The sequence below is a fragment of the Belonocnema kinseyi genome, chromosome 4 (assembly GCF_010883055.1).
Source record: "Belonocnema kinseyi isolate 2016_QV_RU_SX_M_011 chromosome 4, B_treatae_v1, whole genome shotgun sequence".
Lineage (NCBI taxonomy): Eukaryota > Metazoa > Arthropoda > Insecta > Hymenoptera > Cynipidae > Belonocnema > Belonocnema kinseyi.
In genome coordinates, this window is record NC_046660.1 from 46,771,735 (window position 1) to 46,785,967 (window position 14,233).

At 27.2% G+C, this 14,233-nt stretch overlaps 1 protein-coding gene across 11 annotated transcripts in view; it reads right to left on the reverse strand.

The window, feature by feature from the left end:
- Nucleotides 1-14,233, reverse strand: part of LOC117170522 (E3 ubiquitin-protein ligase HUWE1-like) — a 111,986-nt gene that overhangs the window by 49,479 nt on the left and 48,274 nt on the right. For 5 of the 11 annotated variants that reach the window (XM_033357306.1, XM_033357305.1, XM_033357304.1 and 2 more), the window contains exons 13-17: nucleotides 10,949-11,150; nucleotides 10,725-10,866; nucleotides 6,254-6,380; nucleotides 6,008-6,157; nucleotides 1,154-2,495 (exon numbers count right to left, since the gene is read on the reverse strand). In XM_033357306.1, the coding sequence (XP_033213197.1) occupies nucleotides 1,154-2,495; nucleotides 6,008-6,157; nucleotides 6,254-6,380; nucleotides 10,725-10,866; nucleotides 10,949-11,150 (1,963 nt within the window). The remainder of the gene's footprint in view (nucleotides 1-1,153; nucleotides 2,496-6,007; nucleotides 6,158-6,253; nucleotides 6,381-10,724; nucleotides 10,867-10,948; nucleotides 11,151-14,233) is intronic. The other 6 variants (XM_033357309.1, XM_033357307.1, XM_033357310.1 and 3 more) reach the window with 5 other exon arrangements.

Below are 14,233 nucleotides of genomic sequence, written 5' to 3' on the forward strand. Positions count from 1 at the left end.
TTTAAAAACTACGAAATATCTCTTGAAATTACTCAAATTTTGTTTACAAATAATAAGTGTTCAATTGCTATTTATAGCTCAAAATTTAACAATTTCACTTACAAATTAAATATTTTTTAAACAGAACAATTCAAATTTTAACGCTAGAAGTTGAAAAGCTCTTCGAAATTCTACAGATTCAAAGCTTTATATGTAAAACAATTCAGTTTAAAAGGGTTTACTTTTACATATATTTGTATTTAATTTACTCGTCTTAAATAAACAGTGAAATTTCTAATGGCTAAGAAAACTCATAATAACAATATATTTATTTATTCATTCAATTTAACATAAAAAATAATATAAAGGAAGACCTAAAACTTTGAATTAAAAAATATTTTATTTATGAATCATTAAAATTGCTATTTAAAAATAAAATTATCAGAATAAATGATATTATATTAATCTCAATTCGAATTCAAAGAGTTACAATCTGGAAATTCTAAAATTTTGAACGATTTAGAATTGTTTTGCCAAATCAATTATTGTTCAGCTTTTTATACAATAATTATTTACAAAACTGTTAAAATCAAACTTGGGCAAATTTTTCTTCTTAAAATTCGTAAAACTCCTGGTCAAGAAATAAATTCACTGTCATTTCCCGGTCTCAGAAAATTCTCGGTCATTTCTCGTTCCAGCGGCCACCCTGAAAATGGTGAATTCTCTATCCAAAAAGAGGAAAGTTCAACCAAACAGTTATATATATTTAATAATATAATTAAATTTTTAACAAGATAGATTTTACTATCAACCAAAATGATGAATCTTCAACAAAGAAGTTCAACTTTCAACCAAGTAGTTGAATTTTCAATGGAAAAAATAGTATTTCTCAATGAAAATTAAAATACTTGATATTTCAATGAAAAATAATTTAATTGATATTAAAAAACAAAACAAACAGTTGAATTAAAAAAACTCAACTAATTAGTAGAATCCTCATCCAAAATCAATTGATTTACAATCAAACAGCTGCATTTGACACACACCAAAAAAAGAATGAAATTTCTACCAAACTAGTTGAATTTTTAACTCAAAAAGGCAAATTCTCCAAAGAAAGGGGGGGGGGGCGGAAGGAAAAGCGGGTAAAGTCTAAAAAAAAATCATCTATTCTCACCTATGAAGCCTCAGAGTATTAATCTTCGGTTCGTCAACAAAGAGCAGGACCAAGAGACACGCCATCGACTCGTGATCGAGCAGCTGGCGACCTCTAAGCCTCAGCCCTGCGCCCGACTGTTGATGTGCAATGCACGTCTCGCCCCTCGAATTCCAAGAATTCCACTGGGCTCGCTGTGGCATCGCATGGATGGAAATTCGTGTACTGCCTCCTCTCCCGCGGCTCGAGCTTCTCAAAATACTCGACAGGGCCGTGCTACCCTGACTGACATGATTTAGAAATCGCTCCTGCATTATGTGACGATTGCGAGCTTCCCACTCGCGTCTCAAACTCTGAGCTTCTTGCGCCAAGTCTGGCGGCAGAACCGATATCTGCGACTCTTCCATGTCGGTCAGGATGGCCTGACGCAAGGAAGGCTGCAGATTTTGGAAGAAAGCCGCGGCATCGACCGGATCCTCTGGATTCGCGGACGCAGCCGCATGACGCTGTTGCTCGAGTCTCTGCTGGGCAAGGACCTCTTCTTGAATGGCTGGCGGGAGTGCTGCCAAAAATTCGGGATTAACTTCCACTGGACCGGCCACCTCATCCACGACAGGTGCCTGAGCTCGTTGTCTCAATCGCTGAAGTCGCATTTGTTCCGCGATAACTTCGTCGCGCATTTCTTCGGGCAGAGCGGCTAAGAAAGAGGGATCAACGCCATCGGGAATTAATTCCTGAGCGGCGGGTTGCTCTGCCTGCTCGTCTTCCGGCGTAGGTTGCTGCTCTTCCGCAGATTCAGGAGCACTGGCTTCTGCAGTTGGGGAGGAGGTCGAGTCTTGAGCAAGGACATTGGCGTTTCTCTCAACGTTGGATTGGTTATCGTCGGTGAGGAGTCTTCTAATCCAATCGCTGGGATCGCCATTCTCCCTTGTGCTCTCTTCTCCAGTTTCGCGACTGTAATCGATGAGATTCCTGACTGCCGCGGATTCGGTAAGATTCGAGTCTTCGGCATTGCGTTCGGACTGCCTCTGCAATCTGGTGGCTTCAGAAGCACTCGGTCCAAGAACGGAATCAACTATGCTTTCGGCTAGTTCCAGAGTGGCATTGTGAGCTGCTGCCAGGATTTCTCTGGCTTCGACTGGTTGATCTTCCGCTGGAGGTGGTAGAGGTTGCTCCTCCTCATCTTGCACTGTCACTTCCATCTCGCCTGTAACTTCGATTATGTCCTCTTCAGCGGGTTGGTCGGGTCTGATGGTGTCAACAGTTGCTTCGACAGCTATTGCTGTTTGGGAGGTTGCTTCTTGGGCAGTGGAGGTCGTTGGCGTTTGTTCCTCGGCTGACATTGTCGTGGAAGCTTCAGCTGCTGAACAACATAAAATAATTCATTTGAAAGAAGTCGATTGAACAGACTCAGAATTTAAAAGCTTAAATAAATTCTTTAAAATACAGTAAAATATTATTAAATCGACGATGCTTCCTGAAATCCTGGAAAATTTGTTAAAATACATTGAGAGCTCTTAAGACTCAATAAAATCCTTTAAATCCTCGGAAATCTGATAAAATCCCTTAGAATCTTTTAAAATACCCTATTAACGTACAGGTCCTGTAAAATCCTTCCGGATCTTCTGAAAATTTAGGAAATTCTTTAAAATCGCATGCCAATTGGGAAAAATACCTTCTGGCAATATTTTTAAATCTCCTAAAATATTTCAAATCCTTTAATATCGTTTGAAAACACTTCCAAAATATTTTAAAACCATTAAAATCATTTGAAATTTTTAAAGCTCTTGCAAATACTAAGGATCAGTTAAATAAAAAACTTTTAAAACGTCAAAAAAAATCATTTTATTAATTAGAATTGAATAAATTTAGAATTCAAGCGAATTAAAAAAATTCGAAGGAATACCAAAGAATTAAAAAGAATTCAGGATAAATTCTCTTTGAAATCCTACGAAATATCCTCACTTCTCTTGAATACATTTTTTAAATGCCACTAAAATATTATTGACCCGATCCCCACAACGATGTTTTTTTACCTACGTTAAACGTATAGGGGGTCAAATTGACCTGGTGCCTTGAAAATGTAGTAAATAAGCATAAAAAATACAGGTAAAATTCATGGATAACTTTTGAGCCTTCTACTTTATGATAAAATTATGCAGTTCGATATTCGTTAAATCAGAATAATAACTAATAAAAATCAAAAGAAATACAATTTTAAAAATTTAATTGAAACTTTTACCGAAGCAGTTGAATTTTAAATTAAAAACTATTAATTTTGAACAAAATAGTTAAGCTTTCAAACAAAAGACAATCCTTTAATAAAAATAAATACAATTTCAACAACGCAATTTAACTTTTACTTAAGTGCTTGAATTTTCAATTGAAAAAGATTAATTTTGAACCAAATAGTTAAGCTTTAAACTCAAGAGATGCATTTTGAACAAAAATACAAATCTTCAACGAAAAAAAATTATTTCTTAACTAAGTGATTCAACCAAATATTTCAAGCAAAGTAGTATATTTAAGCAAAGAAGAATCATTTCTAACCCAAAAATTAAAGTTTCAGAAAAAATGACATTTCTACTAAAACAGGTGAATTTTTAAATCAAAATTATCAAAAAAAAAGGGTTGAATTTTCTGTTTAAAATGATTTCAGTTGACTTTTTACGATTAAAATATTAGTTTTTAAACAAGAAATAAATTTCTAAAAAAAATTAAATTTTCAAACCAAAAAGACAAATTTTTAACAAAAAATAATGACTAATAAAATTATTCAATTCTTTACCAAATAACAGCCTTTTTATCCCAAAAAGATAAAATTTCTCTTAAAACAGATGAATTTTGTATTAAACAAAACAAAATTCTAAAACATATTTTAAATTTTATCAAAAAAAATGTATTTATTTTAAACAAAAAAAATCCTTTTTACTATAGAAGATGGCTTTTTAAGAAAATACTTTAATTTTCAACAAAATAATTCAACTTTTGACATCATAATTGAATCTTCAACATAAAGATAAATTTTTATTCGCTAAAGAAAAAAAATCTAAATTATTCAACCTTCAAACCAAAAGACGAATTTGCGCTCTGCAAAAAATTAATTTACAAACACAAAATATAACTTTTTAACAAAAAATTAATTTTATACGAAACTGATGCAATGATACTCAACAAAAGTGCAATTTTAAACCCAAAATCAAGCCTTCCATCAAAAGAAATACAATTTCAACAATGTAATTTTACTTTTAGCGAAGTAGCTGAATTTTCAATTTGAAAAGATTAATTTTGAAAAAAATAGTTAAGCTTTATACCTATGAGATGAATTTTGAACAAAAAATATAAATCTTTAACGAAAAAAAAAATTATTTCTTAACATAGTGATTCAACCAAATTTTTCAAACAAAATAGTTGAATACTGAAGCAAATAAGAATAGTTTTTAAACAAAAAATTAAATTTTCAGGCAAAAATTACACTTCTATTAAAACAGGTCAATTTTTAAAATAAAAAGATAAATATTTTTTAAAAAATGTGGATTTTCTTTTTAAAAAGGTTTCAGTTGACTTGTCACGATCAAAATATAAATTTTTAAAGAATAAATTTCTACGAAAAAAAATTGAATTTTCAATCTAAATATACCCATTTTTAACCAAAAAGGATAACTTTAACAAAATCTTTGAATTCTCTACTAAATAGTTGATTTTTTATAAAAAAAAAAGCAATGAAATTTCTCTTGAAACAGATGAGTTTTTATATAAAACAAAACAAAATTCAAACAAATATTTGAATTTTTATCCAAAAAAATTCCACTTGATTTTTTAACATTAAAATATGAATATTTTAACAAAAAATAAATTCCGCCGCAAAAAATCAAAAATGGTAAATTTTGAACACAATATTAAAATTTTCAACAAAACAGTAGAATTACCAACCAAAAAGTTTTACTTATTAGCAAAATAGATTGATTTTCAATCAAATAGTTGCTTGTTTATCCAAAAAAGATGAAATTTCTCGTCAAACAAATGAATTTTTAATTCAAAACAAAAAAATAAAAAATAAAATTTCTACGAAATAGTTAAATTTTCAACAACAGAAAATAAATTTTAAAGTAAAAAAGACAAATTAAAAAAAAAAAGGTTGAATTTTCAATCGAACACTTGCATTTGCACTCAAGAAAAATGAAATTTCTTCTAAAAAAGATGAATTAAAAAAAAACCTTAAAAAATAGCTAAAATGTCATCCAAAGAAGATTCCAAATCACTTTACAACACAAAAACAAGCGTTGTAAACAATATGTTAATTTTCTGCTCGCTAGTCGAATTTAAAAAAAAAAAGTATGACTTTTTGACAAGATTGTTAAATCATCAACCAAACAGTTGCATTTTTATCAAGAAAAATGAAAATTCTATTAAAATAGATGAATTTTCAAATCAAAAAGACAAATTTTCAAAGAGTTTAATTTTTATCCGAAAAGATTTCAATTAACTTTTTAACACAGAAATAAGAATTTTAAACAAAAAGTGAATTTTCTACGAAATAGTCGAATTTTCAATAGAACCGTTGCCTTCTTATCCAAGAAAGATGCAATATTTCTGCTAAAAAGATGAACTTTTTAATACAAATTACAAATATTCAGAAAAAATAGTTTTCATCCATAAAAGATTTCAGTTGACTTATCAGCAACAAAATATGAATAATCAACAATAGGTTGAAGTTATACAAAAAGAGTTAAGTTTTTAACCTAAAAAGGCGAATTTTTAACTAAACAGTAGAATTTTCTACAAAAAAGAAAGTCTTTTAAACAAAAATTGTTAAATTTTCAGCCAAATAATTAAATTTACAACTAGATAAATAATTTAAGTACGATCTCTTACCTTCTGTGGTGCTTGATTTATCCTTTTCCTCCTTATTATCTTTCTCCGCTTCCTTCTCAGCCGCCTGTTGTTTCTTTCTCTTCTCTTTCCTCTCTGCTAACTCCGCATTTCGGTATTTTTCCAAATCAGGAATTAGTTTATGTACAACCCCTTAAAAAAAAAATAAAAGAAAAAAACAGAAAAAATAAAATCAAGTGCAAAAAAATTCACAACACCAAACAATTAATTCCGGAAATGAATACTAACCAACACAGCAGTCGGGTTGGGAATCACCATCCAATAATTTGCTTTCCTCGATCCACCAGTGTAAAGTCGTTGGAATATTATTCAAGGTGGCAGCTAAACTAGGTCCGTACAAATATCCAGACTGATCCTGAAATTAAGAAGAAACTTGAGTAACATTCATAATTAACAAAATGGAAAATACAGGCCTCGGACTCATTTCAGAGATAAAAAAAAAGTGTAAACATAGTTTCACCAATTTAAAAAGGGACTAAAATAGTGCTATACAATTTTTCAAGTATTAAACTTCGGTGTAGTCAGAATAAAAAAAAATCTTTAAAAAATAACTTTATTTTATAACAAATTTAATAGCTTGAAAATTAAACAATGTAATTGATTTTTTTTTGCATAAAATATAAGGTCGTTGCTTAAAAATGCAACTGTTTTGTAGAAAATGCAGCAATTTGGTAGAAAATTCTATAATTTGATCAAAAATTCATTTAATTCGTTGTTTTAAAAAATAAAACGGTTTGATTGAAAATTAGTCTGTTTTTGTTAAAGCTTCAAGTATTTTGTTGGTAACATCAAACTTTAAGTTTTCGTTAAAAAATAATTTTTTTATCTGAAAATTCAAATATTTTATTAAAAATTCGACTGGTTCGTTTGAACTTGACTTTTTATTAAATTCATATTCTCTGATTAAAAATTCAACTGTTCGGTAGAAAACTCGTTTTTTTTTTATTAGAAAATTCAACAATATGGTACAAAATTGAACTTGTTTTGTAGAAAATTAAATTTTAAATGAAAACCTAACTACTCCAATTTTTAGTAATAACTGGTCTTCGTTAGTTTAAAAATTTAAGTATTTGTAAAACAATTTTTTTAAATAAAAAAATATAAACTAAAAATTCAATCAAATTTGGACAAATATCCCATCCATTATTCAAATTATTTAGTTGAAAATTTACATAATTTTTAAAACATTTGTATTTATCGTAGAAGATTAATCTTCTTCGTTGCAAATTCAACTATATAATTGAAAATTAATGTGTTTTGTTGAAAATATGTATTTTTTTTGTAGAAAATTAATCTTCTTAGTTGAAAATTTAACTGTTTTATAGAAAATCCGTTTTTTTTGCTTGGAAATTCAACAGTTTTTTAAAAAAGGCAGTTTTTATGATTGAAAATTGTTTTAAATCAAATTTTAACTATTCCATTTATTGGTTTTACTAAAATCTCATTTTTTTATTGCAAATGCAACTGCTTGATTGAAAATTAATGTGTTTTTTATTTAAAATAAAAATATTTTCTTTGTTAAAATAACCATTACATTTTTTGTTGAGAATTAGTGTTTTTTCGATGCAAACTTCACTACTTGATTCAGAAATCAACTAAAATACATGGTTAATTCATAAGATACAGTCAATCGTCTAAAGTTATTTTTGGAAGCTCCTTGAATAAAATCACGAAAAAATGCAGCCAATTTTTCGGTATGTTGTGATTCGCTGAGAATTTTAAACTCAAAAGATGAATATTCTACTAAAAGATACAGTTTCAATAAAATATATAAATTTGCAACTAAAAATGATAAATTTACAAACCTGAACTAGAATAGTTCAAACTGCAGTTAGAAAAGTAAATTTTAATCAAACAAAAACCGATTTTTTCAACAAAGTGAATTAATTTTCAACTAAAACTTGAAAATTTCAAGAAAAAATGGAATAGTTACAGCATCACTTTTTTTCAACCAAAGATATTAATTATTAACAAAACAAAAAATAGTGAATTTTCAATTAAAATGATAAATCTTCAATTTGAAACATTTAATTTTTCACCAAATAGATGAATTTTCAACTAAAAAGATAACATTTCTAACAAAAATAAAATAGTGAAATTTTCAGCTAAAAAAAAAAAAAGAATTTTCGAAAAATAGTATAATTTGCAAACAAGAAGATTAAATTTCCATTTAAATAGATGAGTTTTCTACAAGAAATGGAACAGTTACATCTTCATTTAAGAAAATGAATTCTAATTGAGAAAAAACAAATTTTCCTAAGACAAAACTAATTTTCAATTAAAAAGCTTGTTTTTTGCAACCAATAACATGAATTTTCTACCAAAATAGACGATTTTTTAATAAAGTACTTGAATTTTCAACCAAATATTTGTTTTTCCAAGAAATTTTTAACAAAAAAGAAGAAATAGTCACCTATAAGCTTAAATATTCTCTCAAGAATTTGAATTTTCAGTAAAATACAGGAACTTTAAAACAAACATTTGAATTTTCAACTTAAGGCCATGTGAGCGTAACCTCAAATTTTTTAAACCACTTTTTCAAACCCAACTTACGTTCACATAAAAAGCGATATGGAGTTAAAAATTTAAGAAATTAAATAATAATTTTTTGTTGTAGCTTTTTTCATAATTGTAAACATTTAGGACCAAAATGATGAATCATTGACAAAATAAAGGAATTTTTTAACAAAGTAGTAGAATTTTCGATCAAAAAGTTACATTAAAACATTTTCAATAGTCTCAATTTAAGAATCAAGCAATGAACTTTAAAAATGTTCAAAATTAAATTTTCTTAAGTAATTTTAAGCTAGACGCATTAAAAATTGAAAAATAACTTTTTTAACTTAACATTTCTGTAATTTCAAGTTAAATCATTTTTATTTTAAACAGTCTAGGCATCCTTTAAAAGCCTTAACATTTTATTACAATATCTTGAGAAATCTAGTAGTGGTTTAAAATGTTTCCAACTTCAAAATAATTTTAGAATTTTTTTCGGAACTTTTAAATATATTTCAAAATGAATTGAATTTTTTCTATAACTTTTAGAAATTCCTGCAAATTAAAAAAAAAAACTTAAATTCGAATTTATAAATAACAATAGAACACTTATTATTTGCAAAAAAATAAAGTAATTATAAGAGATATTTAGTTTCAATTTACTCGTCTTAAATGAAAAATGAAATATTTCTAAATATTAAATACTTATTCTTTTTTTACATTAAGAAATTTCAAATTAAATAGGATAAAAATTAAATAATTTACATTCAAACATTATTTTTAATTTAATAAAAACCTTTAATTATGACTACATTATTATGGAATTATTTTTAAGTTGAAAATAGTAAAACGCACGTTTACGTTTTTCAATAGATAAAAAAATTAATAGAAATAATATATTAATAAATTTATTTATTAAATTTAATATATAAAAAAAATAATATAAAGGAATACCTCAAACTCTGAATTAAAAATATATTATTGATAAATCATGACGATTTTTATTTAAAAATAAAATTATCGGAGTAAATGATATACATAATCGTCAAATTCTGAACGAATCTAGAATTTTTTGGGCAAATCAATTATTGTTCAGATTTATATACTTCGAGTACAGATCCATTTTTTAAATTAATTAATTTGTATTTACAGTTAATAAAATGAAACTGTTTTTTATCAATAATTTTCAACTTCAAACGATTTTAATTGTTTAAATCTTCAAAACTGCACTTTAATTATTTTAAAAAAAGTTAAAGTCGAACTTGGGCAGATTTTTCTTCTGAAAATTCGTAAAATTCTCGAGTTCCCGGTCCGGCGGCCACCCTGTTTTTTACTAAAAAAATCTTCGATTTTAAAAACTTCTCATTTTTAAGCCTATAAGACTATATTTTAAAATTCTTTAAATTAAAATACATGCTATTAACACTTAAAAATCTAAAATGGAAAATTATTAAATTGAAAGATTTTCGAATTAAGCATTTAAAACGGAATAATATAATAATTTATAAAAATCGAAATTTCAAAAATTATTAAAAAAACGGTTAAAATCAAAGTTGGACAACATTTTTATACTAAAATATTTTTAAATTTCCCCGGCAAAAAATAAATTCACTGTCATTTCTCGGTTTTCCCCGTTCTCATAAAATTCTCGGTCATTTCGGGGTTTTCCAGGTTTCCCGGTCCAGCGGCCACCATGAAAAAGAATTAATTCTTAGCGAAAAACGTGATATTTGACCTTTCAACCAAAAAGGATTTTACTTTTCTACTAAAAATAGTTGAATTCCACAAAAAAAAAGATGAATTTTCAACAAAATAGTTTTGAATCCTCAACTAAAAGAGATTCATTTTCAACCAAATAGTGGCGATTTCGAGCCACAATAATAAAATTAAGTGCAACTTAAGTTTTTCGAAAATTCCCCAACTCGTATCAAAGTTTTTCCTGATATTCCCTGACATTCTGGAATTACCTGATCTGTAAAAACTTTGTAATTTAAAAAACGGATGTTCATTTCACTTTAGAAGGTTTTTGTAAAAATGTATGTATTAATTATGATGTATATTTGTTTTAACAATAAATGCATTAAATGCCTAAATGCTGAACATATTCTCGAGAGCATTTGCTCAACATAAATTCTCGGGCATTAAAGAACTTTTTCAAGTACGAGGCCTGAAACTAGATAATGAAAAGTGAGATTTTACTCACGACAAAATCAACCTGTTCTTCCTCCTGATTCGTGAAGATGCCAAGTCCATTGTCCATAACAAGAACTCTCGTATCTCTCAAGCTGGATGCCAGGACCTGACTAGCAGAAAGTGGGAGGCTCTGTGCTGCGGGTCCCAAGAGTCTACAAAAGTGAATAGTCACGTGAGGAGACGGTTCGGGAAAGCCAACTAAATAAAATAACTTAAGTAAACTAATAACCGCACCTTTGCAAAATTACAGGAGGGTTTGGATTTCGCGGGTTCGGTACGTGGAGGTACTGATACCTGCGTTGGCGAAGAGCTCTCTGAGCTCTGGTATTGGTTGGGTCCAAACTGCTTTGCGCCATTAGCAAAGGCTGCAGGCTAATACCTAAAATACGAGAAAGCAGTAAAGAACCGTCCACTCTTCTCCGCGAATTAAATGAGGCTGAAAAATATCAAGTTTTTGTAAATTAAACATTTTGCCCAGAGTGTACACAATGCTCAAATAAATCATAACAACAATAAGAAGAATAATAGGCGGTGCGGCTGAATCAAGTCTCAATGAGCGATTGATTAATAATTAATTATTCAAGAGTAATCACAACAACAAAAAAACGATTTATAATCTTTTATTATGAATATAATTACATGTGTTCATAAAACAGCCTTACAGTCCCTGTAGGATAAAATATAGGAATCAAAGCGTACTTTTTGTAACGCTCATAGGGTACTTTTTTCGCGCTCAAAGGGAAACATATTCAGGATAAAATCAGAAGATTTCGGAACAATTCAATTTACATTCAAAAGAATTCAAATACATTGGAAACAATGTTTAAAAATACAAAAATTCCATTGATCCGTAAAACTGAAATGAATTTAGAGGAATTTATGGCAAAAGAGAAGAATTCGATGAAAATCAGAAGAAATCAAGGTGAATTTAAAAAAATCAAATGAATTTAAAGCAATTTGAAAATATGAAAGAAAGAATTTAAAAGAATTCAGAATGAATTCCAAAAAAAACCTTAAATCGCTTCAAATCTTTGAAGCCTTACTAATTTCTAACACAAGAAGTGAATGCAAAACAATCAAGTGAATTGAAAACAATTTAAAAATATGGAAAAGGATCAATTAAATTAAAACTTATAAAAATTAAAAAGAGTAAGATTGTAGGAATTCAAATGGATTAAAAAACTTCCAGTTAACTCATAAAATTCAAGAGAATTTCAAAGAATTCAGGGTGAATTTCAAATCTCTTCTTCTTTACCAAATACCTCACTTCTCATGAATAAATTCTGTAAAATCTACTAAAAGATTATAAAATTCTGTGATATTCTATAATGGTATTTTCTGATTTCATGGAAAATGTATTAAAATACCTTGAGAGTTTTAAAATTCCTTGAAATCACTGAAATCCTCAGAAATCTGATAAAATAGCACTAAATCTATAAATTTCTTTTTTAATATTGTCAAATAGAAAAATTTCTTTTAAATCTTTAACATTCATTTTTTTTTTTAATTTTGTAAATCTTTCTAAAACTTTTTTAATGTTCTCTTAAAGTTATATTTTCCACACAAAAAAAAACATTTTCAATTTTCCAAGGAAATGTTTTTTAATCTGCTGAAGCCTGTCAAAATTCTAAAAAGCTTCTAAATTTTTTTTTCAACATCTGGAAAAACTTATATTTTGTGTTCAATTTGCTATTTGCAACGAAATTTTCGTACGAAAGGCCGAATTTTATCAGTACACCTAGACACTTCGCTTAAATTATTTGAAATAATGTCAAAATTTTACATTAACTTTGAAGTTTTTAAAAATTCTAAATATCTCTTCAACTTTTCAAATTTTGTATAAGAATAATAGGTGTTCAACTGTTGTTTATACATACAAAATTAACAATCTGAATTACAAATTTAATTTTTTTAAATAGAACAATTAAAATTGTAACGTTCAAAGTTTATTTTTTAAATGATTTATTACTCATTTTTTAAAATAATTTATAAGTTTTAATCGGGCGTTTACATTTGTTTATATAATAAGATTTTCCAACTGAAACAGTTTAATTTTTAACGTTAAAATCTGCAAATTCTGAAATTGTAAAATGATTCACAGTTAATCAACTAAACATAGTTTTTATCCAAAATCTTCAATTTCAAATGCTTCTAATTTGTAATTTTTCACATTTTCTAAACTGTATTTAAAAAATCTTTTAATAAAAATGCACGCTTAAAAATCAAAATCTAAAATAGATCATTGTTAAAGCAAAAGATTTTCGAATTACGTATTAAAAACGGAATGATATCTTGACTGACAAAGGTAACAGTTCAATTAATTATTTAAAAAACGGTTGAAATCAAAGTGGGACACTTTTCTAAAAATTTGTCAATTCCCGGTCAAAAAAGAAATTCACTGTCATTTCCCGGGTTTTCCCGGTTCACAAACATTTTTAACGATTATTAAAATAAAAAAATCGAATACTGAAGCTGAAAAATGTTTCATTTGTGATAATAAAAACTGAGCTGCAAATGAAAGCACTCAAAGTGGAACTGTTGATTTTTGAAATTTAAAAATTGAAGTTTCAAAGTTTTTTAATTCAAAAATTTTGTATCAAATGCGCAATAATTTGTACGTATAAAATGGAAAAGACTAAAATTTTTCAATATAAAAAAATAGAAATCCACGTTTTAATTTTCAATGCTTTAAATTTAAAAAATCAATCAATGAACTTTGAAATGTTCTAAATTATACAATTTTAATGAACTTTACGTTAGAAACATTAAAAATTAAAATTTTTAATACTAAACACTTCTTAAATTAGCAATTCAATTATTTTAATTTTAAATCGTTTAAAAACCCTTGAAAAGCTTCAACATTTTATTTCGAAATCTTGCGAAAATTTAAAATTATTTTTCAAATTTTTTCAAAACTTTTAAATAACTGTCAAAATTAATTGATTATTCCCTACAATTTTTAGGAAATCCTGCAAGTTTAGACAATTTTGTTATATAAATAACGATTAAAAATGTATTATTTGTAGACAAAATCTGAGTTATTTTAAGAGACATTTAGAAGTTTTAAAAAGATTCTATATTAATTTAAAAATTGAAATGATAGTCCAATTTAAAACAAAATGCAGATTTTTTCAGATTTTAAACAAAAAAATTAAAAACTAGAATTGTAAAAGGCTTCAAAAGAATAAAAACCTTTTCTTAACATTCTTAGAAAAATTTAAAAAATTTCAATGTAAATTTATTATTTTAAGAGAATTTTTGAAAAGGTTTTAAAAAATATACAAAATTTCCAAAGGAGAATCTGGAAGATTTTATGGAAACTTTGCATAATAATTCGGAATATTTTCAAAACTCCTAAAGATCTCTTAAAATTACTCAAATATTTTCTACAAATGTTAATTTGTAATGTATTCATGAAAATTCAATAATTTCATTTACAAATTAAACATTTTTTAAATACAATTACAATTGTAACGTTCAACGTTTAAAGGCTTTTCGAAATTTGAACGATTTTAGGTT